At 38.6% G+C, this 26,666-nt stretch overlaps 1 protein-coding gene across 1 annotated transcript in view; it reads right to left on the bottom strand.

Moving 5' to 3' along the window:
• The window catches only part of PGM3 (phosphoglucomutase 3), a 34,679-nt gene extending 11,697 nt beyond the window's left edge, over positions 1-22,982 (bottom strand). Inside the window, exons 1-10 of the mRNA XM_006892161.1 lie at positions 22,774-22,982; positions 21,223-21,407; positions 17,952-18,019; positions 13,701-13,834; positions 11,631-11,826; positions 8,359-8,516; positions 5,581-5,664; positions 2,116-2,214; positions 529-642; positions 3-125 (exon numbers count right to left, since the gene is read on the bottom strand). Of these exons, the coding sequence (XP_006892223.1) occupies positions 3-125; positions 529-642; positions 2,116-2,214; positions 5,581-5,664; positions 8,359-8,516; positions 11,631-11,826; positions 13,701-13,834; positions 17,952-18,019; positions 21,223-21,407; positions 22,774-22,977 (1,365 nt within the window). The 5' untranslated portion in view covers positions 22,978-22,982. The remainder of the gene's footprint in view (positions 1-2; positions 126-528; positions 643-2,115; positions 2,215-5,580; positions 5,665-8,358; positions 8,517-11,630; positions 11,827-13,700; positions 13,835-17,951; positions 18,020-21,222; positions 21,408-22,773) is intronic.
• Between the last annotated feature and the right edge of the window lie 3,684 nt (positions 22,983-26,666).

Raw genomic sequence — 26,666 nt, forward strand, 5'->3', positions numbered from 1 at the left:
ACCTTAACCTTGAGTTGTCTGTTTGGAATATCTGTATAGAGAGCATCCCACTGTTGTACAGTCAGTCCTTTCAGAGCCAAAATTGCTTCAATCACCAGCATGTCAGAAATAGCATCACCAGTTGCCTATAATGTAGGGGAAAAAAATAGGACAAATCTGAACAGTCTCTAATCTTGGCAAACCAATTTCTTGTGTTCCTCCCTAACTCCATCAATAATGAATTGTTTCGTGGTTATCTATCTTTTGAAGCAATAATAAAATACCAAAACTTGTCTTTTATCTATAAAATGTGATTAGACTTGGTACCAGTTAAGGATTTAGCACTAACATTCTATGACTCAATTTTTTTCTTACTAAATATATTTTTAAGTTTCTCCCCTCCTACTGAAATTATATCAGGAAGCATATAAAAATTTTGTTAATATTGCAAAGAAGCCATCAAGCCAAGAATTTTTTTTTTAACAGAGTATACTTCACTCTGTCCATCTGTAAAGGTAACCAAGAGTCCACAACCTTATTCGTTCTCACCTGGTTAACCAAGTCAACAATGTTTTCGAGAATCATAGCTGCTTTCCTTTTATTATCTTGTAGCTCTTTAGCTAATTGTTTTATCTTCATTTCAGCAACTTTACTAAACAGTACCTGCATTGAAAGCATACAGAACAAATCAGTTCCCACTCTGCAAGCCCCGATCGTAAAAGCACCAGTAGGGCAAAACAGCCTGGAGAATGACTAGCAACCCCACCACAGTTCTTTATTATCATATTTACTAAATACAAACTTAATAAACACAATCAGCAGCCATTAAGATATTACTAAGGCTCCATCTCAAAATAAATTGTTTTATAATCCATAAACTTAAAGTCAAAGAAAACAATTCAACAAAAGGAAAATACAAAATGAGCTCATTATGTTTGCCTCTTAGCTAGCTACACACACACACACACACACACACACACACACACGTACGTACGTTCTCTGTAACCTGGTTACTTAAGCCTTGGTCTGCATCCATTTTACTTTGAAAGATGAAATTCTTTCCAACTAGTACAGTTTATTGGCCTAAAGTTTTAAGCGTTTAATTTAGTCAGAGTTGGAAAATGGTTTTCCACATTTCTCGGTTATGGCAAATACTGGTGCCTTGAGATTACTGTGTCATTATCTTTTCTCCTATCTTATTTTTACTGCTCTCAAGAGGGCTAGTACTAGAGAGCAGCATATTATTCACAGCTACTTGAAGCATGTTTGATTGCACAAGGGCTGGTAAACCAAGATGCAGGCCTTATTTAACAGAAATGCAAACTGTATTATTATGACCTACTCATGCTGTCAAGTTGGCTGCATCTCACAACAGTATGACAGGGCAGAGAACTGTGTCACAGGGTTTCCGGACTGGGAACCTTCAGGAAACCGGACTACCACATCTTTCTCCACCAAGGGAACTGCTGGATTTGAACTTTCTGGCCAGCAGCTGAACTCTTTAACACAGAAGTCAAGGCAGAATAACTACAACAGAGATTGTAGGGACCACAATGTCAACAGCATTACAATCCAGGGTTGGTAAACCTCACATGAGAGCAGTTACCAACCTGGGATTACATCACTGAAGTTATAATGCTCAAGGTGGGTGGCCTCCAGAAGCCCAGGTCTAATTAATTAGAAAAAGATGTATTTAGATTTAAGTTTTCTGTGGGACATCTCAAATCCACTTGCAAAATGAGGTATGAAACATTTTCAAAAAACACAAATAATATTGCAATAAAAATAATTTTAGAAAATGTTTGTCTCCTAAGAAGTTTACAAATTTTTAAGTTTTCCATTACTTTCATTTCATCACCAAGGCAAATTGAAATGAAATATTTTAAATAATAATACAGAGATAATCTGATTATAAAGAAAGTTAACTGCATATTTTTAAATACAATATTTAAAAGCAAATATCAAATCTGTGTATTTTTGGATATTCAAAGAGGGTTTACTGTCTCTAATTGAGAACCACAATTTGAATAAAACTTTAACAAAATCTTACTCAGCACCATCCCAATCACTTCATGACAGTGCAATACAAAAAAGTGCCAGCTAACACTACAGTTACAACTCCTTAAGAGGACTTACTGTGCCATGTCCATTTGCTTCAAAATACACGCCAATATCAAACTCTTGAGCCTTGTGGTGCAAATGTTTCACACCAGTTTTTGTACAAAAGACGGGGACCTAAAATATAAATTTAAAGAATTACAATAGCAGTTATTCAGTCAATAAATATTATGTACTACTATTCCAAAGATACACAGCAGAATCTTCTAGCTAGCCCTGAGGCTAGTGAAGAACTCAAGTGAGCAATTAAAACACAGTGTGGTTTTAAGTTAGAAACTTTGAGCATAGAGGAAATAGTTAAAAATCCTTCAAACTCACTGACATTGAATTAGTTTTTTCATCAGGTTTCTGAGATTGTACATCTTACCAGATGGAAGCTGCCCACCATTTCCCCAGGGAATGCAGCTACTGGATTTGAACTATGTAAGAGGCATGGCCTCGTGATTATTAGCACTTTTTGTTACAGACTGCAGTGCCTAGTCAATTCCAACTCCTGAAGATGCTAAGAGGCACCAGACAGAACTGTACTCCATGAGGTTTTTAATGAATGGTTGTGCTGAAGTTCACTAAGCCTTACTATTGAGGCTCTAAGTGGACTTGAACCACTTACCATGGCAGCAAAAAAGTTAATTCTTTGTACCCCTCAGAGCCTCTGAGGAAGCACACCATCAAGACCTTACAGTGAGGAATTAGAACTTATGTAAGCTAATTAGGAATTACTGTGTATGTGTGTGTGCTGTGAGAGAGGGAGAAACGAGAAAGAGATAGTCCTGTAGTTTTATGAGCCTGAAATTAGTTATAGTTTGCAGAACAACTTAGAGCAGGGTTGGCATGGTTTTTCTTTAAAGAGCAAGACAGTGAATAGCTTGGGCTTTTCAGTCTATAGGTTTCTTTTTCAATTACCTAACTGCAATTTATAATATGAAAGTACAATGATAGACACACAAATAAGCATGGCTGTACATACACCAATAAAATACTTCTAAAAACAGCAGTCCGACCTCCTCACCCCAGGGCTGTGGTTTTGGATATCTTTCAAATCTGAAACTGAACCCACTCCTACAGACCACCTTTCAGAACAGCAATACAGTGAAAACATGAACACCCTTTAAAATATGGAATCCTTCTTCACTGTTGGTGGGAGGGTAAAATGGGGCAACTACAATGGCTTCTCTGTTCCCAAGCAGTCTTCTAATGTAAATTTTTAGTGAAATCTGGCATCACTCTGAATGAATTCTAAACTTCAACACTGTTGGGTTATTTATCAAAATAAGATAGCTTCAGAGTAGACTGACTTTACACAGCACAATTTTTAAAAAGACATTCAGTGTCATGATCAGACTACTACATTTAGCAATCAACAGCATGGGTGAAAAAAAAAATTCCACATTTAAGCCCTTTTTTTCAGAACGCTTTCACGTTTCACAGAACAAAAACTAAAATAACCTGTTATACAATTAGTCACAAATACAGTCCTCGAGTTTTTTGCCCATAAACCTTAATATTGTCTAAAACATATCTTTGTAGCAGCTAGGCCCTGCCACCACTGTGCTTGGCTGAGTTCACGAATCTGTTGTAATCTGTAGTTTCCCTGTTACTTCTCTGGCTCTCCTCTCCTGCTAAGCTTGTTTCCTGGCAGTTAATAAAACAGTCTGCCACTGCCATAGCAGCTGCTGCTGCTGCTGCTGCTGCTGCTGCTGCTGCCTGAACCACCACAGCTACCTTGGTTTCATAGTTTGGCAAAATATTGACCACCACCACCATAAGGGCCAGAGCTTCTGCCTCCAAGTTTCCTCCTTTCATGGGTCCAAAATTTGAAAATTGATTGTTGTAATTGCCAAAATCATTGTAGCTTCCACCACCTCCAAAGTTGCTTCTATCATTACCAAATCCATTATAACCATCTCCACTGTCTTCATATCCTTCACCGCCACAATTGCCAACAAAGCCACCTTGTCCACTGAAGTTTCCTCCTCAACCAAAGTTGTCATTCCCACCAAAACCACCTCCACGGCCACCACCAAAGTTTCCAGAACCACTTCGACCTCTCTGGCTGGAAGAGGCACTGGCCATCTCTTGCTTTGACAGGGCTTTCCTCACTTCACAATTGTGACCATTCACAGTATGATATTTCTGAATAACGGTTTTATCTACACAGTCATGGTCATAAAGTTACAAAAGCAAAGCCCCTTTCCTTGCCACTGCCTCAGTCAGTCATGATTTCAACCACTTCAATTTTCCCATACTACTCAACATAATCTCTTAAGTGATCTCTTCAATGTCTTCTTTAATTCCACCAACAAAGATTTTTTCAGAGTTAAGTGGGCACCTGGTCTTTGAGAATCTTCTCTCAAGACAGCCCTCTTAGGTTCCACAACCCTTCCAACCACCTTGTGGGGCCTTGCATTCATGGCTGCATCCACCTCTTCCATAGTTGAGTATGTGACACAGCCAAAGCCTCTGGAGCATGTGGTATTTGGATCTCTCATTACCACACTGTCCGAGAGTGTCCCCCATTGCTCAAAATGGCTCCTCAGACTTTCATCCGTCATTTCAAAGCTCAGCCCTCTGACGAATAGTTTCCACAGCTGTTCGGGCTCTTTAGGAGACTATGACTTCGACATGGCGGCTGTGGGAATAAACACTTTAGCAATGCTTCCTCGGCAGCATTCTCTGGCAGAAATATAAACTCCTAACTCTTAAAGTGAGTAGGATAGTCATCTGGTGGATGTGGGAAAAAGAATTTGAAATGAAAGATCTTGCCAAACCAAATAACCCTCTATGCAGAAGAGACAATTATTGACTAAGCATTAAACCAGAGTTGGAGAACGCATCACCTGCAAGTTGCTAATATGCACAAAACCACAAGTCTTGTATATAACCAGGCAGAAAACAGCCCATTAAAGATGTATACAGGGTAAATTATCACTAATGTGCAAGTAAGGAAGCTTGACACCACTTTCCACACACAATTCATGCTAACTCACTTCGTATCTTAAGTGGTCAGCTGTTCTCTAACTGTTCTTACCCAGTAGCGAGTTACAACTTAGAGCAAGATGTTAAAATTAAAAACTGGGAGGTAGAGATGTACCTTCCATGATGTTTATATTTAAAAAAGGTAGCTCCAGGCCTTTGAGAATCCATCCGATGCTCCGCTGGAGGAGGAGGGGCAATCTCCTCCTGTGCCAGTCAAATATGACTCAACAGTACACAACAACAAAACATAAATTCTCATGCAACAATGAATGAATGGAAATCCAAAGTCTCTGTAAATTTTCATTAAAATTAATAAAAAAAATTCTCAGGGAGAATCCACTTTTTCCTGCTCTTTTAATTGTTTTGGGGTTTTGTTTTACTACACTAGCAGTGGTTCATGTCCATATATACAAGTCTATTCACTTTTAGAAGGACTTTATTTCACTACAGAACTATCTTAAAATTGCTAAGAAACTTCCAGAAAATATAAATGTCTAAAATACATACCTTCATAACTTCTTCAAGATACCGTGTTGAACTTCCGTTTGCATATGCAGTTTGTACAACACCAATATTCAAGTTTTCTCCAATCTAGACAAAAATAGTAATAATATATAACTTGCCATCAAAAGTGAAAGAAACTATAACAGCAAAAATACCTTGAGCACTGAAAGGTGACAAATTCATCAAGCAGTTCAGCCATACCCTGGTTTATGTAATAAATGACATGTTGTTGTGTTGATTGTCTTTGAGTCAAGCACGACTCATAGCGACCATATGAACAAAAGGCCTGAAGCCCCTCTACAACTATCGACATTTATCAAAGTTCAAAGAATTTCTTCTTGAGGCATGTTGTTTAGAAAGTGGATGCCAATCCTGCTTCCAAACCTGTCACAGAATGTTACTGGTTGAGTTGCCTGTGATGCACAGCGACCCTATGTACAGCAGCTCTGAACCCTTCCCTGTCCAGACCCAGTCTCACTAATTCTGACTCACTAACCCTCATTGCCCCAGGTACTGTATCAATCCATCTCATCCGGGCTCTTCTTCTCCAGCGCTTGTCTGTCCACCCTTCTGAGCATGGTGGCCTGCTCCAAAGACCAATCTCTCCTGGCCAAATGCCCAAAGTGAGGAAGAGCTTCAAAATCTTAGCTTCCAAGGAGAAATTTGGTTTCACCCTCTTCAAGACAGACCTATTTGTTTTTATTTTGGAGTCTATGCTATGTTCAAGACTCTTCTCCAGCACCACAACTTGAAGGCATCTATTTGTCTTCTGTTACCTTTAGTCATTGTCTAACACTCTGAAGCATAACAAGTAATTGAGAAGCACAGCCTGGATTAAGCACACCTTCTTATCTAGACTGACATCGTTGCTCTTCAGCACTCTGGAAAGGTCCATGACAGCAGACTATCCCAATGCAATTCATCTTTTGATTTCCTGACTGCTGGTGTTAAAAGTGTTGATTGTGGATCCGAGCATGCTGTAATTGCTAACCTCAATCTCTTCTCCATCTATTATGGTGCTGCCAATCGGCCCAGTGGTGAGAATCTTTGTCTTCTTGATATTGAGCTTCAATCCATATTGAAGACTATAATACTTTTGCAGCAAGTACTTCAGGTTTTCTTAAGTTTCAGCAAGCAAGGTTGTGTCATCTGCGTATCGCAGGTTGTTAATGAGTCTTCCTCCAATCTTGATGTCACACTCCTCGTAAAACCTTGCCTCCCGAATAATCTGTTCTGCATATAGACTGAAAAGGTATGGGGACAGAATGCATCTTTGATGCACTCCCTTCCTTATATTGAAGCATGCAGTGTTTCCTCACTGTCTTCTTGGTCTAAGTATAGCTTCCACATAAGCACAATCAACTGCTCTGACATTCCCATTTTCCTGAAGGTTAGACACAATTTCTTGTGATCCACAAAGTCAAATGCCTTTGCATAGTCAATGAAATACAGACAGACTTTCTTTTGGTACTCTCTGCTCTCTGCCAAGATCCATCTGACATTGGCAATAATATCCCTAGTGCTACGACCTTTTCCAAACCCAGCTTGTATTTCTATTAGTTCTCTGTCAGTGTACTGTTCAAGTCTTTTCTGGATAATCTTCAGCAGGATTTTGCCAGTTTGTGATATTAATGATATTGTACAATAATTTCCACTCTGTAAGGTCACCTTTTTTTTGGAATGAGAACAAATATACATCTCTTCCAATCAGTTGGCCAAGTACTTGTCCTCCAGATTTCTTGGCACAACTTGGTCAACACATGCAGGGCAGCATCTGTTTGCTGAAATACATGAATTGGTATTCCATCAATGCCTGAGGTTTTATTTTTTGCCAAGTCCTTCAGAGCAGCGTAAACTTCCTCCTTCATCACCAATGCCTCTTGATCATGTTGTTTCTTGAAATTCTTCTGTGTCAGCCAATTCTTTTTAATGACTCTGTATACTCCTTCCAATTTCTTTTAATATTTCCTGAATCATTCAATATTCTGCTTATAGCATCCTTACTGAATATTTACATATAAACCAGAGAAAAGACTAAAGTGTTTTTAAACACTATTTCTATAAACAGAATTCTATAAGTATCCTTTATAAAATAAAGAACCTGTGACATGAACAATCATTTGATCTTTGTCCCCTTTTTAAAAGAAAATTGTTTCTCTAATCCTAGTATTAATGGAATTATTAAAGTAAAAGTATCTTTACTAAATTATTATAATTATTTCCTATTACACTTTATCAAAGCCAGTCTGAAAGCTACTTCAAAAGACTAAAAACATCTCACATTTTACAAAGCTTCTCACTATCATAATAAATAATAAAGCTCTAAGAGAGCTTTTTGGTTTAGATTTTAGTATCACTAAAGTAGAAGTTATGGAAGAAGTGAAAACTTCCTCAAGTTTCACATAATAAGATGTTGCCAGTTGGATGAGCTCTGGTGGCATACTGGCAAGAAGCTGCACTGCAATCCCAGAGATGTGCAGTTCAAATCCACCAGATGCTCTGCTGAAGAAGAAGGAACAATTGCCTCCTGTACCAGTCAGATCCAATTGGACGGTACACACATAAATAATTTTTTAAAAAATTAAAGAAAAAAAAAGTTGCCAGTTAGAGAAAGAAAAATGTATCCTCAGCCTCCACTGTTGAAATGACTAAGTGTAACTTTACCATTTTATAGCCAGAGTAAGAAACTTTCCATCAGTTACACCTCTTCAAAAGGCAGTCTGAGATAGAATCATTTTAAAAATTAGTTTGTTTTCAAGGGTAATCAATTTCTCCACATACCTCCAGCAGAAGCTCTTTAAGAAAAGTGCTAATTAACGTTGCTATTTTATCTCCATCTAGGAGATGAAAATGACCATCAGCATCTCGGTAGTAATACACAATTCTGTCTGCATCTCCATCAAAGGAACAGCACCTTTCATTAGACTTCATTTCCATTCCTAGAACAGAGAATTAAAGTCTCGTTTCAGTAAACAAAGATTTAGATTTTTCCTTTATGAAAGGTGACTTTTTTTACAGTCAAGTAGATCACAGTTGAGCTGATGCATTGCAAATATGTCCACCATGATTTTTCCATGAGATATTTAAAACTAGACATAAAAATCAGTGCCTTAACCTTTAAATTCTATACAGGTCTACTGCTGTTTTTTTAAATAAGTCAAATATTTTTACTACAAATTGAAAAAGAAATTTTCAAAATCTACTTACCCTAAAACTTGCTATAATAAGAAAATTAAAATTCCACTTTACAGGTCATAGATATAGTCATATACACCCATATAATACACACATAGCTATCCAGTGACGCAGTCTGGGGTAGTTGTGCTGCTACCTATTTATCTCTATGGCAATTCAAACCTACCAGGACCTTCAAGGGAGAAATACAGGCAAGCTCCTCCTGTGTGATTTACAAGCCTAGGACACGAATGCAGCATCAGCTATAAGTTGGTCCCAACTTAATGGTAATGAGTGAGTTATGAGATACATACATACACACGCCCCAAATACTGCCAAACAGGTGAGGTTTGCTTTACTTCTGATGGAAATAATGTATTTATTATGGACTTTATCTTTCAATATGGCTTTCTTAGCCACCATTTGACTTTGTCAGGTAGACGGGCGTGAATGTGTGAATAGAGTATGTTAGCCTATCCAAAAAGGGACTGGCTAGTCTCACCAATCCACAAAGGGACTGGCTAGTCTCAACAATCCACAAAGGGACTGGCTAGTCTTAGCATTAAATTGAGCAATCCAGCAGCAGAAGGCGAGATTCAGTGAAAAAGGAGCAGCAAGAGAATGAAGGATGCCCTTCAAGAGACACCAGATGTTCCTGCACCAGCTGCATCTACTGCAGCAGCCATGGCCAAACTAGAGGCCTTGGGATGGCTACACCATCAGAACTAGAGCCAAGAGCCTTTGCCCAAGTTTGCTGGACAACTGGGAGCAGACAACTGGGGGACCATAATTTGCAAGACTGAGAACTTTGTAACACTGGCCAAAAGCAGTGAGGCTCAAGCATTTCAGGAGCCATCCTGACTGTATTCTGCTGCCAACCTTGATTGTAACCTAAATTCCTTAGTATGGTTCTGCATGGTCTGTGAGTTTCCACGTTGGATTCTGGACCAGGCAAAGCAGCAGACTGATGTTAAGGTGAGTAGAAAAAGTTATGGAAGCATGGGGACATGTCTGACCCCATGGGAATCTGGTTTTCTTTTCTAGATGGTACTGATGGGGACAGTACGCCTTTGTGAAGCGGAGGCCTTCCTCATCTGGCCCTTTTTCTTTTTACACTTATATATGGAAAAAATTTATAATGAAGAGCAATTATAATTTGAGTTTTTGTAATCTGTAAAAGTTCTCAAAATTCCAAGTGATAGTCATGTCAAATTATTAAAGACAATTTGGCACCACAATGGAATTATTGTACCGTTTTTCCTTCTCACAAACAGTGTCTGAGACTTCTAATCCCTTCACTCTCTGGTTAGCATTTGCTATTTGCTGTTTTGTTGAACTTTGCTATTATTTCTGGGGTGAAAAAACATCTTGTTTTGATTTTCTATATTCCCTAAGGATTTCATTTCCTCATGTGTTTACTGATCATTTTGATGTCTTCTCTAGTGAGGTGTTATTTTATGTCCTCTGCTCAAAAAAGAGAGATCTGCATTTTAATATTATAATCCAGATGAACTAAACTTTTTGGACCTCACCTGAATTAATGGAGCTACACTCTCCCCTCATTTGTGTTCTAATATTTGATTACAAGAGTCATTCAATAAAAGGAAGATAAAACATATAATAAAAAAATTTTGGCTGTTTCTTAGCCTCAACACCAGCAGAAGAAACAGAAAGAAGAAAAAAAAATGGGTTGGTTTGTTGCTTTGTTCCCACCTCCCCCCCGGAGCATAATAATGGCAACCACTGCAACCTCCAAGAAAATGGAGAACTTAGGGGTTTCTGTTCATACGAGCAATCCTTCAAGAGGACCTTCAATTGGTTGATTCAATGTGTGTGACCAAAAGTTGAGCACGTGCGTGTTCCTCTAACATGAAGGTAAATTAGTGAAACAAGCAATGAAGCAATCTGATGAAGTCTGTTAGTTCTGAGAGCACATGTCCTGTTCCTACACTGGGGGGATAAGAGCTATTCAACTGCAACAGACTAGCACCTGAAGTGGCCTTTCCACCTCTATTGAGGAGTCTTAATGTCTTAGTGATATTAAGACATTTCTACAGGGCGACAAATGCAAATGAACTCATGCAAAGCACACTACACAAACACATATATAATAATCTGACCTAAAGTTACCAACCCTGGATCTCTTGTGAAGATAAATCTAGTCTGTGAGATAATTGCGTTCTCTGTCCATACTGTCTGAAATTCAGATAAAGTGAAAGATAATAGTACTTACTGATACTCAGCTCAGTGGGCCATTTAGTGCATTTAGTGTTCTCCAGACTAGTATAATAAACAAACCTTGGGAGCTTGTTAAAATTGCAATTTGCTGGGCCCCACCCAAGACGTGTAAGGTTCCAATCTATTGTTCATAGGGTCTGATCTGCTGTTTATAGGGCTTATATGAGTCGCAGTTGACACAACAACACTTTACAACAAGACCTGCAGAAACAAACTTTGGGAAGAAGTCCAGAATGTGTTTACAAGCCTTGCGGAGATTCTTATGCATGCTAAAATCTAGAGATCATGTCCTTGTATTATAATTTTCTGATCACAATTTTCTCATTTACATTCCCTACACAATGATGTTACAAAGCTGGACAAAGCAGAAACTATTCTGAATAGTACTGTCGAGGAAGAAAATTCCTCTTTCTCTCGTCAGAACCAACTCAATAGCTGACCCTTCAGCAGGCTTTTGGATGTTTTACACTGCACCATGACTGCTCAGCTTTCTCCCTTGAAGCAGCTGGTGGAGTCGAACCACCTGGGTATCTAAAAATGAGAGCTAGGACTAGGTTCATGACTGTACTCTACTGGCTGCATTCCTCTGTAAATGACACAGGCTTCAAAACAAATTGTACAGTGTTAAGCAAACTACATACCTTCAGGAGGTTTCTGCTGACATTTCACAAAATCAGCCCCACATAAATGATTGAGTTTCCCCACAGACCCATCATTAAACAAGCGAACTGACAGCTCCTGAGAGATGTAGTGTTCCATTTCTCTTAGCTTCAGGGCACCTATACCATTTGCACAGTCGACCTTAAGTGTTCGAAATTCATCTCCACAACAAGAAGCCTTCAAAGAAAAAGATACATGGAAGAGACATTTAAGTTATAAAACTGCAAGCAAACTCACTGGAAACTTCAACTCAGCAATTCTATAGGACATAGAACTGTCCTATAAGGTTTCCTAAGATATAATCTTAGGAAAGAGATTTTCACATTTTTTCCCACAGAACAGCTGGTCGATTTGAAGTGCTCCAGTAAGCAGTTGGGCAATTTAACCCCTGAGCCACGAGGGCCTACGCATATAAGCAGGCAAATGTACTCACACACACGTCCCTAGATATGTCCATTATTTCTGTTAACTGGAGTGCCTAGGAAACAATCATGTTCAGATTTTGGTAAAGGAACTGTATGTGTAAACCCTGGTGGTACCTAGTAAGTTATGTGTGCAGCATGAATTCATTAGCCACTCCATAAGCCTCAAAAAAGAGTATGCCAAGTCAAACAAGACAGACAGAAAAGATGGCATCTTTTAATGGAGTACAAAATTTTGTCAAGTCAGAGAGCTAGGAGTTGCACAACATTGTGAATACACTAAATATTACTAAACTGCATACTTTAAAATGGTTGTTTTATTTTTTAAAATCATAATTAATGCTTTTTGCAACAGTGTATTTTCTCACCCATTTGTGCCCATTAATAATGCCTAATGTTCACAGCAGTGTTATTTACCATAGCAAGAACATGGAAACAGCCCAAGTGCACAACCACAATCAAATGGATTGAGAAATTATGGTACATTCGCACAATGGAATACTATGCAGCACACAGGAGCAATGATTTGTTAAATTACTACCTAACATGGGAGGGACTAGAGAGCGTTATGCTAAATGAACTCAGTCTCATAAAGACAAATACTGTATTAAGACCATTATTGTAGAACGAGTACAAGGATCCAAGGGGGCATGTGTCTTCATCATAAGGTCACACTTTTTGTTGGGTGGAGGGAGCATTGGGTAAAGGAAAGGAGAACGATCCAGCGTAAAAAACAATGCAGACAAACTTGATGAAATTTGTAAATGAACCAATATAAAATAATACTAATTATAGTAAAGAGAATGCCTAGGTCCTAATGAAAGTTAGGAGTTCTGGTAGTCTGATGGATAAGGAACTGTGCTGCCAACCTGAAGACACACAGTTCAAATGCACCATCTGCTCTAAGGAAGGATAGGCAATCTCCTCCCTTTGGATTTACAGCCCTTAAAAACCCACTGGAGGTCAGCTGAGTCAGTTCCAATTTGATGGCACATAGCAACCACCACCTTCAGTGAAGGAGATAGTCTACCACTAATTGTTTTCTTGAATTCTCAAAGCCTTCCTGTGGCCAACTATTTAAAAATGTTGCCTGTTTCTAACTACATATGCTTGTACACTGTTGTCTGGCTGTATGTGGTATTTAGGGTTCCTTCCAAATTATTTTTCAACAGCCATTGCCTACATTTTCTTGGCTCCTCCCTGTCAGAACTGTTCTGACAAGGACATGCAGATCTTGTTTTCCCTTCCATCATACTAACCATCTATTTCAGTGCTCTGACTCATCCTGATAGGCTCTAAAATATGTAGACAATGATGCAAGACTCATTAGTTCAGAGGAGAAGGTGCCTTAACAGCACCTTCATTATCTTGAAAACAGATCCTTTCTTTAGCTTGATGCTCTTTCAGCTGAAAATTGGTAAGACATTGAAAAAATCAAGTTGAGGGAGCTTTTTAAGAAATTGAACAGTAACTGCAAGCAATATTGGATAATTATGACTTCAGTTTTGTATCAGTTGAATCTTTGTGCTCTTTTTTTCCCTCCAGATAAACCTTTTCTCACACACACACTTACTTTTTTCAACTGACCTATGTTCATTTATCCAAATTCTAATCATGTTCATTGTTTACCTGTTTGGTAAGTTCCACAAAAGCCTTAGCATGTTTCTGATAGTAACCTTCTATTGTTGCCTTTCCATACTGGCCATTGGTATTTCGACAGTACACCATGTAGTGCAGCTGGGGTGTTGTTAGTAAGCCATAATCTGTCAAAGAAACACAAAAAGAAAATCACATTTAATAAGAGATGTTCTAGAATCAAGTTCATGGTGAGTTGTGCGGCTAACCCAAAGGCTGTGCGTGTGTGTCCATGTACACACACAACTTCAAGGGAGAAAAAAATGGCAGCTTCCTGTGTTATAATGTGCAGCCCTGGAAATCTACTGGAGAATCATGAGTCAGAACCATCTTGGCGCCACTGGATTTGTTGAATCAATAAAAACTAAGTTTAAATAAGATTCATCCTGTAGGAATTCCAAAGTGACAAGTACTCTTTTTTTTCTTTAAAAAAAAGGCATTTCAAAGAGAAAAACAAAACAAGTATTATCCTATTAACAGAGGACCACGGGGATGGGAAAATCAGAAAAGAGGGGATATTAGGGCATGAGGCATGAAATAACCGGCTTACATGTTTTCACAAAAGTAGTTATTAATAATTGTAGGGGTGGGACCCACAATATAAATGAAGAAAATATAATGTAAATGAAAGACTCTATAAAACACTATGTACTTGAATTATAAAAGTAGTAATAATTTTTTAAAAAGCAAATCAGATCGCAGACCCCAAGAATACCTTAGAGACAGGAAGGCAGAAGACATATACCAACAAGGAGTTCCAAGAAGTGGTACTGAGGACGTTACAAATGATGAAAGAAGGTGTTGAAACCATATATGAAAAGGTACGAGAACTAAAAAAAAATTATCACAAGAGAGGGCACAACCAACTCAGTACAAGAAACAACTATAAAGCATGGAAACACAATCCAGAGTATCAGGACCAAGACTGCCAAACTTTTCAACATGTTGGAGGCACAAAAAAAGTAGAGTAGAAAAGATGGAACAATCAGCAAGACAGAAGACAAAAACCTCAATGCAAGATACATAAAGAAAACAGAAGATAGAAGGAAAATGAAGAAAACAACGAATCATTTGGTATGGCATCAAATGAAACAATATACATGTGACTGCAATTCCAGAAAAGGAGGGTTAAAAAAATAAAAGTACTGAGAAAATTGTGAAAGAGGTACTATAACTTTCCTGGTACAAAAAACCAAAACAGTACACACAAGAAGCTCAACAAACTCCAAACACACACAACCCGAAAAGAAAACATCAAGATGTATCATACTGAAATTCTCTAAAATCATAGATAAGGACAGAATAGTAAGAGTAGCAAGAGAAGACCAAAGAGGCACCCAGCAAATTAGAATCAAATGGATTAAACTCTTCTCAGCAGAAGCCATGGGGAAAAAGACAATGGGATGGCATGCAAGATGCTGAAGGAAAACAACTTCCAGCTGAGGCTCCTATATCCAGCAAAGCTGCCCAACAATGGAGGAGAAATTAAGTCATTTGCATCAAAGCAGAAAATTAAAGAATTAGTTAAAACAAAACAAACCCTACAAAAAATACTAAAGGAAGTCTTTCACACAGACACAGCAGACAAAGTGGATGGACCAAAGAAACCAGCAACAATAGCAAAAAACCCCACAGTAAATTGGTGATAATACAACCTTGCCTTGTCAGTAATCAAAATGTGAATGGTGTAAACACATCAACTAAAAGAAAAAGAGAACCATATAGACAAAGTCCATCAATGTTGCTTGCAAGAAACACATTTAGGAAATAAGAAGATGGAGTAAAAAAAAAAGTGGGGAAAAAATATACCAAGAAAATGGTATATTTTATAAATACACATAATAAAGCCAGAGTAGCAACACTAACTTCTGACAAAATGGGCTTTAGGAGGAAAAGCACCATCAAAAATAAGGAAGGACACTATATAATGATTAAAGGCACAATAAACTAACAGGACATAACCTTAGTTAACATTTATGCACTTAATGATATAGCTGTAATACATAAAACAAAGATTAACAGTCCTGAAAAAAGAAAAAGACAACACAATAGTAGTAGACTTCAACGGACCATTCTCACCAAGGGACTGGTCAAAACTATACCATCAGCCAAATCCGTATCATACATATTCAGAGTACTTCACCCAACAAAAACAATTTACTTTCTTTTCAAAGTACATTCTCCAGAATTAAGTACATACAAGTACATAAAGCCTCAACAAAACACTGAAGTAATAAAAAATACCTTCTCGGACCATAATGCCACAAAGCTAGAAATTAACAAGATAAAGGGGCAAGGGGGAATCACCCACATGGAAGCTATACAGCACATTGCATGAGCACTACCAGGTTATAGAAGAAATAAAAAATTAAATTAAAAAAGTTCTTGAAAATGAAAATATACTACGTCAAAACCTCTGGGATACAGCTAAGGTAGTTCCATAACAATAAGCAAACATGTAAAAAAAAAAGGAGCTAAAGAAACTAACTCAACACCTCCAGGAAATAGAAAAAAAGAACAAACAGCTTATCCCACAGCCTTGAGAAGGAAGGAAATGATAAGGATTGAAATAAATGAGACAGAAAGAAGAAAAGCAACTGAAACCATCAACAAAACAAGGAGCTGGTTTTCTAAAAGGGTTAAGAAAATAGACAAGAGCCTAAAAGACATTATGCTAAGTGAAATATCTCAGTCAAAAAAGAACAAATATTGCATAGTACCACTGTTATAAAATAGGATGGACATGGGAGTGGAGAGAGAATAGGGAAACAGTGGAGAGATAAACACTGCATTGGAACACATATGAGGGGAGAACTGTCTGAGAAGAATATATGATTAGATAGTATATATATATGACAACAATCTGGAATAGCGAGTCACTGCAAAGTGGACTTGGGGTGAGGGAAGGAAGAGGTAGGGAGGGAAACATATAATAATGAACAAATGAAAATGCAATCTTTCTATAAAATCAACTAGATTTTATATCTATCAAATCAACTAGAAATATTTTTTAAATAGAAAAAATACCCACTGTCAAACTTAACAAAAAAAGACACAAGTAACTTGAATACAAATCAGAGGTAACATCACAAAAGAACTAGCTAATATTATGATAATATTGTGAAATGCAGCAGTCCAATAACTTTGAAAACCTAGAGGAAATGGACAAATTCCTAAAAACCCACATTCTACTGAAATTGACAGACACAGAAGTGGAACACTTGAACAGATACATCACAAAGAAAAAACTGAGCAGGTCATTAAGACTCCTCCCAGAAAAAAATTCCTAGCCCAGACAGTTTCATGAGTGAATCCTACCAAACATTCAGAGATAAATTATTCTACTTAAATTCTTGAATTCTAATTAAATTATTTCTAAGAAACAGAAAATACTTAAATTATTTTTAAAAAACAGAAAAGGAAGGAATACACCAAGTCATTCCATGAAGCAAGCATAACACTAATACCAAAATCAGGCAAAGACATCAGCAAAAAGAAAATGACAAACCAATCTCTCCTCATTTTGTTAAAATCCTGACAATACAATCCAACAGTATATTAAAAAACTAATTCATCAGCCAAGTGGGATTCAGAACAGAAATGAAAGTAAAAGAAAAATAAATGAAAAACAATTACTATAACACATCACATTACTAAGGCGAAGAAGAATAGCATGATCCTATAAATTATGTAGGAAGGGCCTTTAACAAAATTCAACCTCCTTCCTGATTAAAAAAACTGAGCAAAAATGAATAGAGGGGAATTACTTCAACATAGTGAAAAGTATATATGCAAAAAAGCACAAGCCAACACTATTCTCAATGAAAGGAGAAAGATAAACAATCTCCTCCCCTGCGATTTACAAGGTCTGAAAGCAAGCTATGAGTCAGTTCTGGCTCTATGGCACATAACAGTAACAATATTAGGGGCAACAGTTATTAGTAGAGACCAACAACTGATTCAACAGGTAATAAACTATTTGTTATACCTAACATTGAAAAAGACTCTCCAACAAGGGCATCTTCAAGCAACTTCAAGGGTTTCTGTACTTTATGGAAGATGTACATGACAAGATTTCCTACCTATAGCATTCCCATATAAATTGTATTTTACACCAATAATTATCTTTTTATAACATTTTTATCTGTATTTTGAAACTTCAAAAAATTTTAATTTTTTTCTATTAGATTAATTTTGCTCTTGAATATTTAACTTTTAAGTTACAGTTTATGTTTGACTACTTACCATGGAACTGAGCTCCCAAAACAATCACACCATCTATTACAGATTGTGCAAGTTTCTCACTGCTGGGCCTAGTGAAGAAAGAAAAAATCAAGACTTGTTTGTTCTGAAAAGAAAAAGTTTGTGCTGCAAATTTCAAGATAAAAAAAACATCATTATATTTTAGGTAAAGCCTATGAACTCGGAAAAGCCCGCTGTTTTGCAAGTTCTTAGTTAGCTGGCTAGAATCTGGGCTCACAGTAACCATACAGGACAAAGCAGAGGTGCACCATGTGCTTTCCCAGGCCATAAATGTTTAGAGGCAAACTGCCACATTTTCTCACGCAGAGCAGCTGGCAGCTTCAAAGCACCAACCTCTGGGTAAGCAGCTGAGCAGTTACCTTATTAAACTCTTGGGCACCTTTACCCTCTGAAAAGTCAATGGCAAATTACAAACATTTTCCAGCAACTGTCCACTTCCATAATAGCTTGCCTCTGGAAACCCTATGAACTTGGAGAGAGGATGAAAGGCACCCAAGCGTCAAGGACTCTTCTTCATAGGGTCGCTATGAGTCACCTGCGACTCGAGGGCACTTAACAACAATAACATCCACAGAGAGAGAGAGAGAGAGAGAGATCAGCTGGCCCAGCGAAGAGAAAACGATGTGACCAAGACAAAGGTGGGTGACTTTTAGTTCGCGGCCCTCAGGCCAGTCATTCATTGTTTTTGTTCAGACATTCCTCTAGGTCGTATAGCCCTGGTGTACAAGTCCCACGGTCACTTGTGGTTGCTGTGAGGCTGAACATTGTGACACGGATGCGTCAAATGCGTTAATGGTTGGCTACCCAATGTGGACTGAGTGGGGTGGAGCTCCCCGATTGAACAAGCGTGGAAGGAGGAGTGGCGTCAACTTCCATAATAGCTTGCCTCTGAAAACCCTATGAGTCTGGAGAGAGGATGAAAGGCATCCATGCGTCAAGGCCTCTACTTCATAGGGTCTCTATGAGTCGCCTGATACTCGACGGCACTTAAAAACAACAACAATAACCGCCTACTATGCTGTCAAAGATCACAATGTTAAATAAGTGCTGTCTAAAAGATCACTTTGGTAAAGCAATTTGGTAAAGAGTTTTTGAAAACTCTAAGAATTAACAAAGTGAACAGAAATTTCCTCTCAAAAGGATTTCTGAGTAAACTTCATGCAAAAGGCATTTTGAATCTTACATTTTATTGAGGGAGCTGTGGTGGCCTAGTGGCAAAAGGCGGCACTACAATCCCAAAGGCATGAAGTTCAAGGCCACCAGCTTCAATCAATATTTGAAGGCTGTAGTCCTTGACCCTCTGCAGCAAGCACTTCAGTTCCTCCTCAGTTTCAGCAAGTAGGGTTGTGTCATCTGCATAACACAGATTGTTGATGGATCTTCCACCAATCCTAATACCATACTTCCCCTCATAGAGCCCAGCCTCTCAGATGATCTGTTCTACATCCCTACCATACACCCTTCCCAATTTTGAACTATGCAGTGTTTCCTTGCTCTGTTCTGACGAATGCCTCCTGGTTCGAGTATAGGTTTCCCATTAGCACGATCTAGTGTTCTGGAATTCCCATTCTTCTCAGAGTCAGTCACAGTTTGTTATGATCCACACAGTCAAACACCTTTGCATAACCAATGAAACATAGATAGAGATTCCTCTGGTATTCCCTGCTTTCAGCTAAGATCCATCTAACATTAGCTACAACATCCCTAGTACAACGACCCCTTCTAAACCCAGCCTGGACTTCTGGCAGGTCTCTGCTGATGTGCTGTTCCAGTCATTTTTGGATAATCTTCAACAGAATCTTGCTTGCATGTGAAATCAATTATATTGTTCTATAATTTCCATACTGTGTTGGGTCACCCTTCTTTGGAATGGGTACAAATATAGATCTCTTCCAGTCATTTGGCAAAGTGGTTGTTCTCCAGATTTCTCAGCACAACTTGGTGAGCACGTCCAGGGCTGCATCTGTTAGTTGAAATAAGTCAATTGGTATACCAATTTCTCGGGTCCTTATTTTTTGCTATTTCCTTCAAAGCAGCTTGAACTTCTTCCTTCATCACCATAGGCTCTTGCTCATATGTTGTTTCATGAAATTCTTCTGTGTCTGCCAACTGCTTTTGATACAGTGACTCAGTATATTCTTTCCATCTTCTTTTAATACTTCCTGAATCATTTAATATTCTGCCTACAGCATCCCTGATTATAGAACCTTGAGGTTTGAATTTGTTCTTCAGTTCCTTGAGCTTAAGAAATGCTGAGCGAGTTTGGCCCTTTTGATTTTCTGACTCCAGCTCCTTGCACATTTCACATATCACACAATGGTATGATACAGATTATACAAATCAATCCCTAGAGTTAATGTGATATGGACTTGCTGTAAAGAAAAAAGGAACTTACGGAAGCTGAGGTAGAGGAAGGAGGTGGAAAATTCTAAGTTCCTCATGCCAAGAAATAGGTACTTTGCAGACATTACTTCAATTAATTTACACAAAAGCCATGTGATAGGACTTATCATTATGCAAATGAGGAAATAGAAACCCCAACAGGTTAGGTGATCTGCTCAAATCAGGTATGAAGTGTAACTACCAGAGATGGAGTCTAAAATACACCTTGCAACAGTTACTAATACAGTATTTTTTAGTTGCCATGGAGTCGATTATGATTTCTCAAAATCTAGTGTCAGACTACCAATAAGGAAGGAAAAAACATGGGTTTACTTGTGATAACTTTCTAATCTCTAGCGAGTAATTAATATTTTTAAGATTGTTTCTAGGTATGGCTGGTATCAGCTCCTCTCAAAGTTTCTTTCAAATTTATAATCCCTGTCAGGGTTGGAATAAGCAAGGCAAAGCCAAAAGGCACAGGCTAACTTGAATATACTAATCCGTAGTGAACAGTTTCAGACATTTTTCACATCAAGATGTTTAAGAGCTACTTTTGGGTGAATTTAGGCTGCTAAACTTTTAGTTAATGTTGAAGATTTAACCATTTGTGCCACCTAGCTGCTGAACTTACTCCTACACCTCACTATTAAATTTAGGTCAAGAAGCTATTCAACACTGCAATCCCAAAGGCACTTGGATCAAATCCACTAGATGCTCCACTGGAAAAGGAGGGACAATCTCCTGTACCAGTCGGATCCGATTCAATGGTACACACACGCACATACAAAATAATTTAAAAAAAGCTACTCAAAACAGTACACAAATGGACTCATTCACTGACATCATGTTACCAAGAAGTTCCCATGCTTACCGAGTATCTCTAGCAATCACTACGAAGGCATCTTGTTGCAAATTCACTGCCTCTTTCTCAATGATGGCCACCAGGGTTCTCTGCATGTCCTGCTCTTCAACATTTGTCAAACAGGTAGCATGTTCCTCCCAGGATGGTGCCAACATTTCACCCAAAGGATCTATCAATTTTACACCATTATCTTCCTTAAAAGAAAAACAACAAGCCATCTGTGCATGTTCCTGAGTATGAGTTTATGAAGTCAAGTGTATTCTACTTTCCCCCTGACAATGACAGAACTGATTCAACAGGGTCCAGATTAAACCCCAGGAGCTCGACTGAGTATTTTCTATACATTAGCTCATTAGATCTTTAAGATCATTAACTCATGAGATCCTTATAAACATATAAATCTCTTTATGAGAAAACTGAACTTTAGAGTAGCTAGGCAATTTGATTATGTTCCTACAGCTAATATCAGTTCAGTGCTGACAGTAACGATCAGACTAAATCTAACCACCAGCCGGCTTCACTGGCACTCATCATTAATAACCGGAGCACATTGCAGTGGACTGAGCCCCCAAGTAGCCTTCTCCATGCAGCCCCTACTGCAAGAACATAGTGGTCACCCAACCTTTCAACTAGTGGGTAGCAGAGAAACTGAAAAGTGACTTCCAACTCTATTCTGTTCAAATACCTGGAAAGAAAATATAGGGAGGAGTGAACGCCAACTGAAGGGAATAGTTCTGAATGGAAATGGTTTTGAATTAGGTTTCAATTTCTCAAAATTAACAAATTTGAGGTACTTCCTCTAAGTCACTAATCAATTATGGAGATTTTTACATATAGAAATGTACACATTTATCACAATCACACATTTTGAATTGGACAGTGTCCTCTTGTTCAGGAGAATGAAGGGGTTATAATTTTTCACCGACTTACAGCTTTAATTTCCAACTATTTTGGTTATAAAGGTAAAATGTCTTGGCATCATACAGAAGAATATTATCTAAAACTATGTACTAATGAATTCTATGTAGTACACAATAAAAACGATTTCTTTTATTATATACTTTTCAGATAAATGAAAACTACTGTGCCTCATCAATATTCTGCCCAAACCTCATTTTTGGATCCCTGAAGCTACTTTGTTAGCTACAAAATGAGGGCAGGAAACTAGTCCCTGCTGTCAGAAAGCTAGGCTGAAAATATTCAAAACAAGATGACTTTTCAATTGATTGTCCTACCCGCCTCTCCTACTTTTTTTTACTCATTACTTCTAAGTCAATCTGTTTTCTTACTAACACTGTCTCAACACATTTAACTTGGAAGAACATTCTGTTATTTCTCTAACATGGACACACTCCAGAAACTGACAGTCTCTCATTCATTTCCTCACACCCTAAAGGTCATGCTCTAAATTACCAAGAAAAACTTGTTTCAAATTCAAAGGCACAAAATAATGAAAAGGCACTTTCCTAGAATCAGAATTTGTCCTCTAGGTTAAGCTTTACCATGTACCATGCATTTACTATTGCACACAGAGGTTGCTCTGTAAGACTACTAACTTACCTCCGGATTGTGTGAGGCAGTTACCATGACTCCTATAGTCGACTGTGTCTGTTTTGACCTCAGGACAGCCAATAATCCCATTCGAAACATGACATGATCAAGATGTTCTGCTTTCGATCGAAATCCAGCAGTCCCATACTGAAGAATGAGTCCGCTGGGCTTAGCGTGTAACGTAGAGAATTTTGCAATAGCATCTAAATCCATGTCTACAAAATTATAGAATAATTTTCAAATAAGGCGATGTCTTCAATGACCTTTTCCTTCAAACTGTTTCTCTACCCCATTAAGTCTGCCTCACTCTGATCCTCTCAAAAGGTTATGTTTCTGAGAGGAAGTAGGATTAGTTTATAAATGCTAGGGGCTACAATTACCTACCTGGGAGATGCACCCAACTTCAGAGCAGAAATCTGCCCCTAAGGGTAAGGATGACATCTGTTTCACAAGTCTTGAGTGTATTTTCTTTTTTTAAAAAAACAAAAAACTGACCAGTTATTCTGTAACATATTTCAATTATTCCTTAAGCCACAAACTATTTCTGCTAAATCCACAAATATAAAAAATTTCAAGTCAAGATAAATTATTTCCACCCTTAAATGTGTTTCAGTTCCTAAAAGGTAACATTCACTGAGCATGCTCAATGCTTTACCTAAACATGTATTTTCCAAATTCAAAGTGTCTCTTCTTTAAAGAAAAAGTATTCCCTTTCTCACCATTCAATTTTTAAAAACTCATGTGGATCCCTCCTCTCTATTATCTACTTTCCTCTAATAGGGAGACCTCAAACAGACAGGGGGATGTGCTGAGCTCAGGGGTGCATTCTAGGGGAAGTATAGAGGGTATGAAGACTGAAACTTTTTAACACTCCTCAGAGCTATTATTAATTCCCAATTAAAAGGATGTCCTTTTGTAAGCAGGTATATAATGAACTGCTGCCAGTTTTTGTTTTTTTTAAAAAAGTTGCTTAACTGCCCCCAAGCAGATATATGCACATCCATGTTTACTGTGGCTTTGTTTGCAATCGCAAAGACCCGAAAACAACCCAAATGCCCATCAACAAACGAATGGATAGAAAAGCTTTGTTATATTCATAAAATGGAATACTATGCAGCATTGAAAAACAAGGGACTCATGAAATATTATTCAAAATGGGTGACCCTGGAGGACATTATGCTGAGTGAAACATCTCAGTCACAAAAGGACAAATATTGCATAGGGCCACTGTTGTAAAACTGGCATCGGGAATGAGGGAAGACTGAGAAAGAGGGGATAAATAAGGTATACTGCATTGAAACAGATGAGGGAGAGAACTGTGTAAAAGGGATATATGATTGGATATTGTTGTCATGACAGGAGTCCAGAATGAAGGTTGCACAGTGCACAGTGGAGTAGACTTGGAGGAAGGGATTGCATAACAATGAAAGAGTTTTCTTTTACTTTTCAAGGAGAAGAGTGAACTGGGGGAGAGGGAGTGGGCAGGGAGAAAAGTGCAACAACGAATGAATGGAAACCCTAAGTCTTTGTAAACTTTCATAAAAAATAATTAAAAAGATAAAATTAATCACCTATGGAGGAAAAAAATCCAGTTGCGGATTTTTGTCCAATTTCTTGACGCTTTAGTTACAGCACTGTAGTACAGTGTGATAGTTTTTGAGAATGAGGGAAAATGAGAAAAATGTTAAAAAAGCTTCCGCTTCAGTTAAAACGGAAGTTTTAATAATGCTATAATTCAATGCTTTTCGCAATTTTGTTTTTAGTAGCGTATAACCTAAGAAAAATTACTTGTAAGCAATTTGATACTACATCACATATTACTCTGATTAAAATGACATTACTAAGGATTCCACTGGTCTGGTCACGGCGGTGGTCCCGGGACAGGGGAGGACCCCTGGCACCAGGAGGAGCCCGGGCACCACTGGCCGGAATAGGAGTCCTGAGCCACGTCCGGGCACAGTAGCCAGTGGGTGTGTCCTGCAAGCAATTGTAACTCAGGAGTGAGCGTGTGGGTAGCTGGGCCTACGGCTGCCCTAGTCCGTTTTGTTCCCCACCTCTGTGTGCAAGACCTCCCAGCTTCAAACCCAATCCGAAGGTCCCGCTTACCTCTTCTAACAGCGGCCCTTCGGCTCCACAGCGCGCACGATCAGCTCCACCGCGCAAATGACCCCCTCCACCGAACCGGGCCGCAGACGTGGCCTTCCGCGGCTTCCGTCATGTGGCCACGCCCCTCAACCAATCACAGCGGCGGAGCGCCTGCTGACCCCGCCCCGGCCTCCGTCCGCTTGCACCCGCGCCTGCTGAAAGGAGGTTCGGACTGAGTGCCTGAGGCAAGCCATTTCATAAGTGGATGCTACTCCTGTTTCCAAGCTTGTTTTAATTGGGAAACTCCATGAAACACCATGGGTAACCATTATCACATTTGGCACATCAGAGTTCATTTAAAAAAAAAATGTAGTTAGGAATTAAAAAATTCATATCATTGCACTATCACATTATTGGAAGAAACAAACTTTACACTTGAGTAATAAGTCAAAACCCCCTCCTAAAAATCCCAAGCTTCACAAGTTTTTCTAGCCTTTCTCCAAGTGGAGTAACTAAAAATATAGGTTGTTTTAATGATTAAAACACTTAATTAGTTATTGCCTTTCCTTCCCTGGCTGCTAATTTTATACTACGGTCTAGTAGAAGGAAGCCAGTACAGTGGTATAAGTGCCCTGAAAGTTTACAGAACTGATGAAAATGTTCATTTTGTCTGGTATACAGATGGGTCACTGAGTGAGTTAGAAGATGTAACTTCCCAGTGGACACTAATCAGGCCCTCACTCAGCCCATTCTATGACCAGAAGGCCTGAACTGAACCTATATTGTTCTGATTTCTTGGCTCAGAATGAGATTCCTTCAGGACACAACTTGGACCTTTAAGTCCAGGCTCTCTATCGGTCTGCACTGTAGGATCACCCAGTTTGTGCATTTATGTGTTTATCCTAGCTCTGAATAGGGCAGGACTCAAGCTAGGGGAGACTTGACCAATTTACAAAGGGGAAAAACAGTACTTACTTACATTTCCAAAGACTCGTTTCTCAATTTTTACAATGACTAAAAAACCATACAAGTTATTTTTCAACATAATTTCTCTAAGACTCAGCAAGTTTAGTTAGAATTATAGTAGTCCATGGTCTTTGCAATTACTTGCTATGCATCACAAAGCTGGACAAGGACTAGGGATGATAGAGAATTGACGCCTTTGAGCTGTGGTGTTGGAGAAGAGTATTGAATATACTATGGACTGCTAGGAGAACAAGTTAATCCTGGAGAGGGTGAAGGCAGGCTGCTACTTGGGGGGCAAGGATTCTGAAGCTCTGTCTGACACACTTTGGGCATATTGCAAGGAGGGACCGGTCCTGGGAGAGGGATGTCATCCTTGGGAGGGTGTAGGGACAGTGCAAGAGAGGAAGACCCTCAATGAGATGGATTGTCTCAGTGACTGGGGTAAAGGGGGTAGGGCTGTTAGAGACAAGAACATTGGCACAGGACAGAGCAGAGTTTAGGGCTGTTGTACATAGGGTCGCTATGAGTCGCAAGGGACTGCATGACACATAACAACAAAGGCAAAAACATTATACAACAAGTTGTTAAATCCTTACACAAGTTTAACTCCAATTAACCTTTCTTTTTTTGAAATAAAACATCACTACTCATTTATAGAGATTTGATTGGTTGGTTGGTTTTGTTTTTGGGGTTTTTTTTTTCCTTCCAAAATGACTAAAGCTGATTCAAAGCGTAAACAAGCTTTAAAAACAAAATATTGTTGTCACACGGTTCGAATCCACCAGATGCTCTGCCGGGAAAAGGAGAGACAATCTCCTCCTGTACCAGTCAGATCTGATTTGACGGTACAC

This window comes from Elephantulus edwardii, unplaced genomic scaffold (assembly GCF_000299155.1).
Source record: "Elephantulus edwardii isolate Elephantulus edwardi_28Jun2011 unplaced genomic scaffold, EleEdw1.0 scaffold00111, whole genome shotgun sequence".
NCBI lineage: Eukaryota > Metazoa > Chordata > Mammalia > Macroscelidea > Macroscelididae > Elephantulus > Elephantulus edwardii.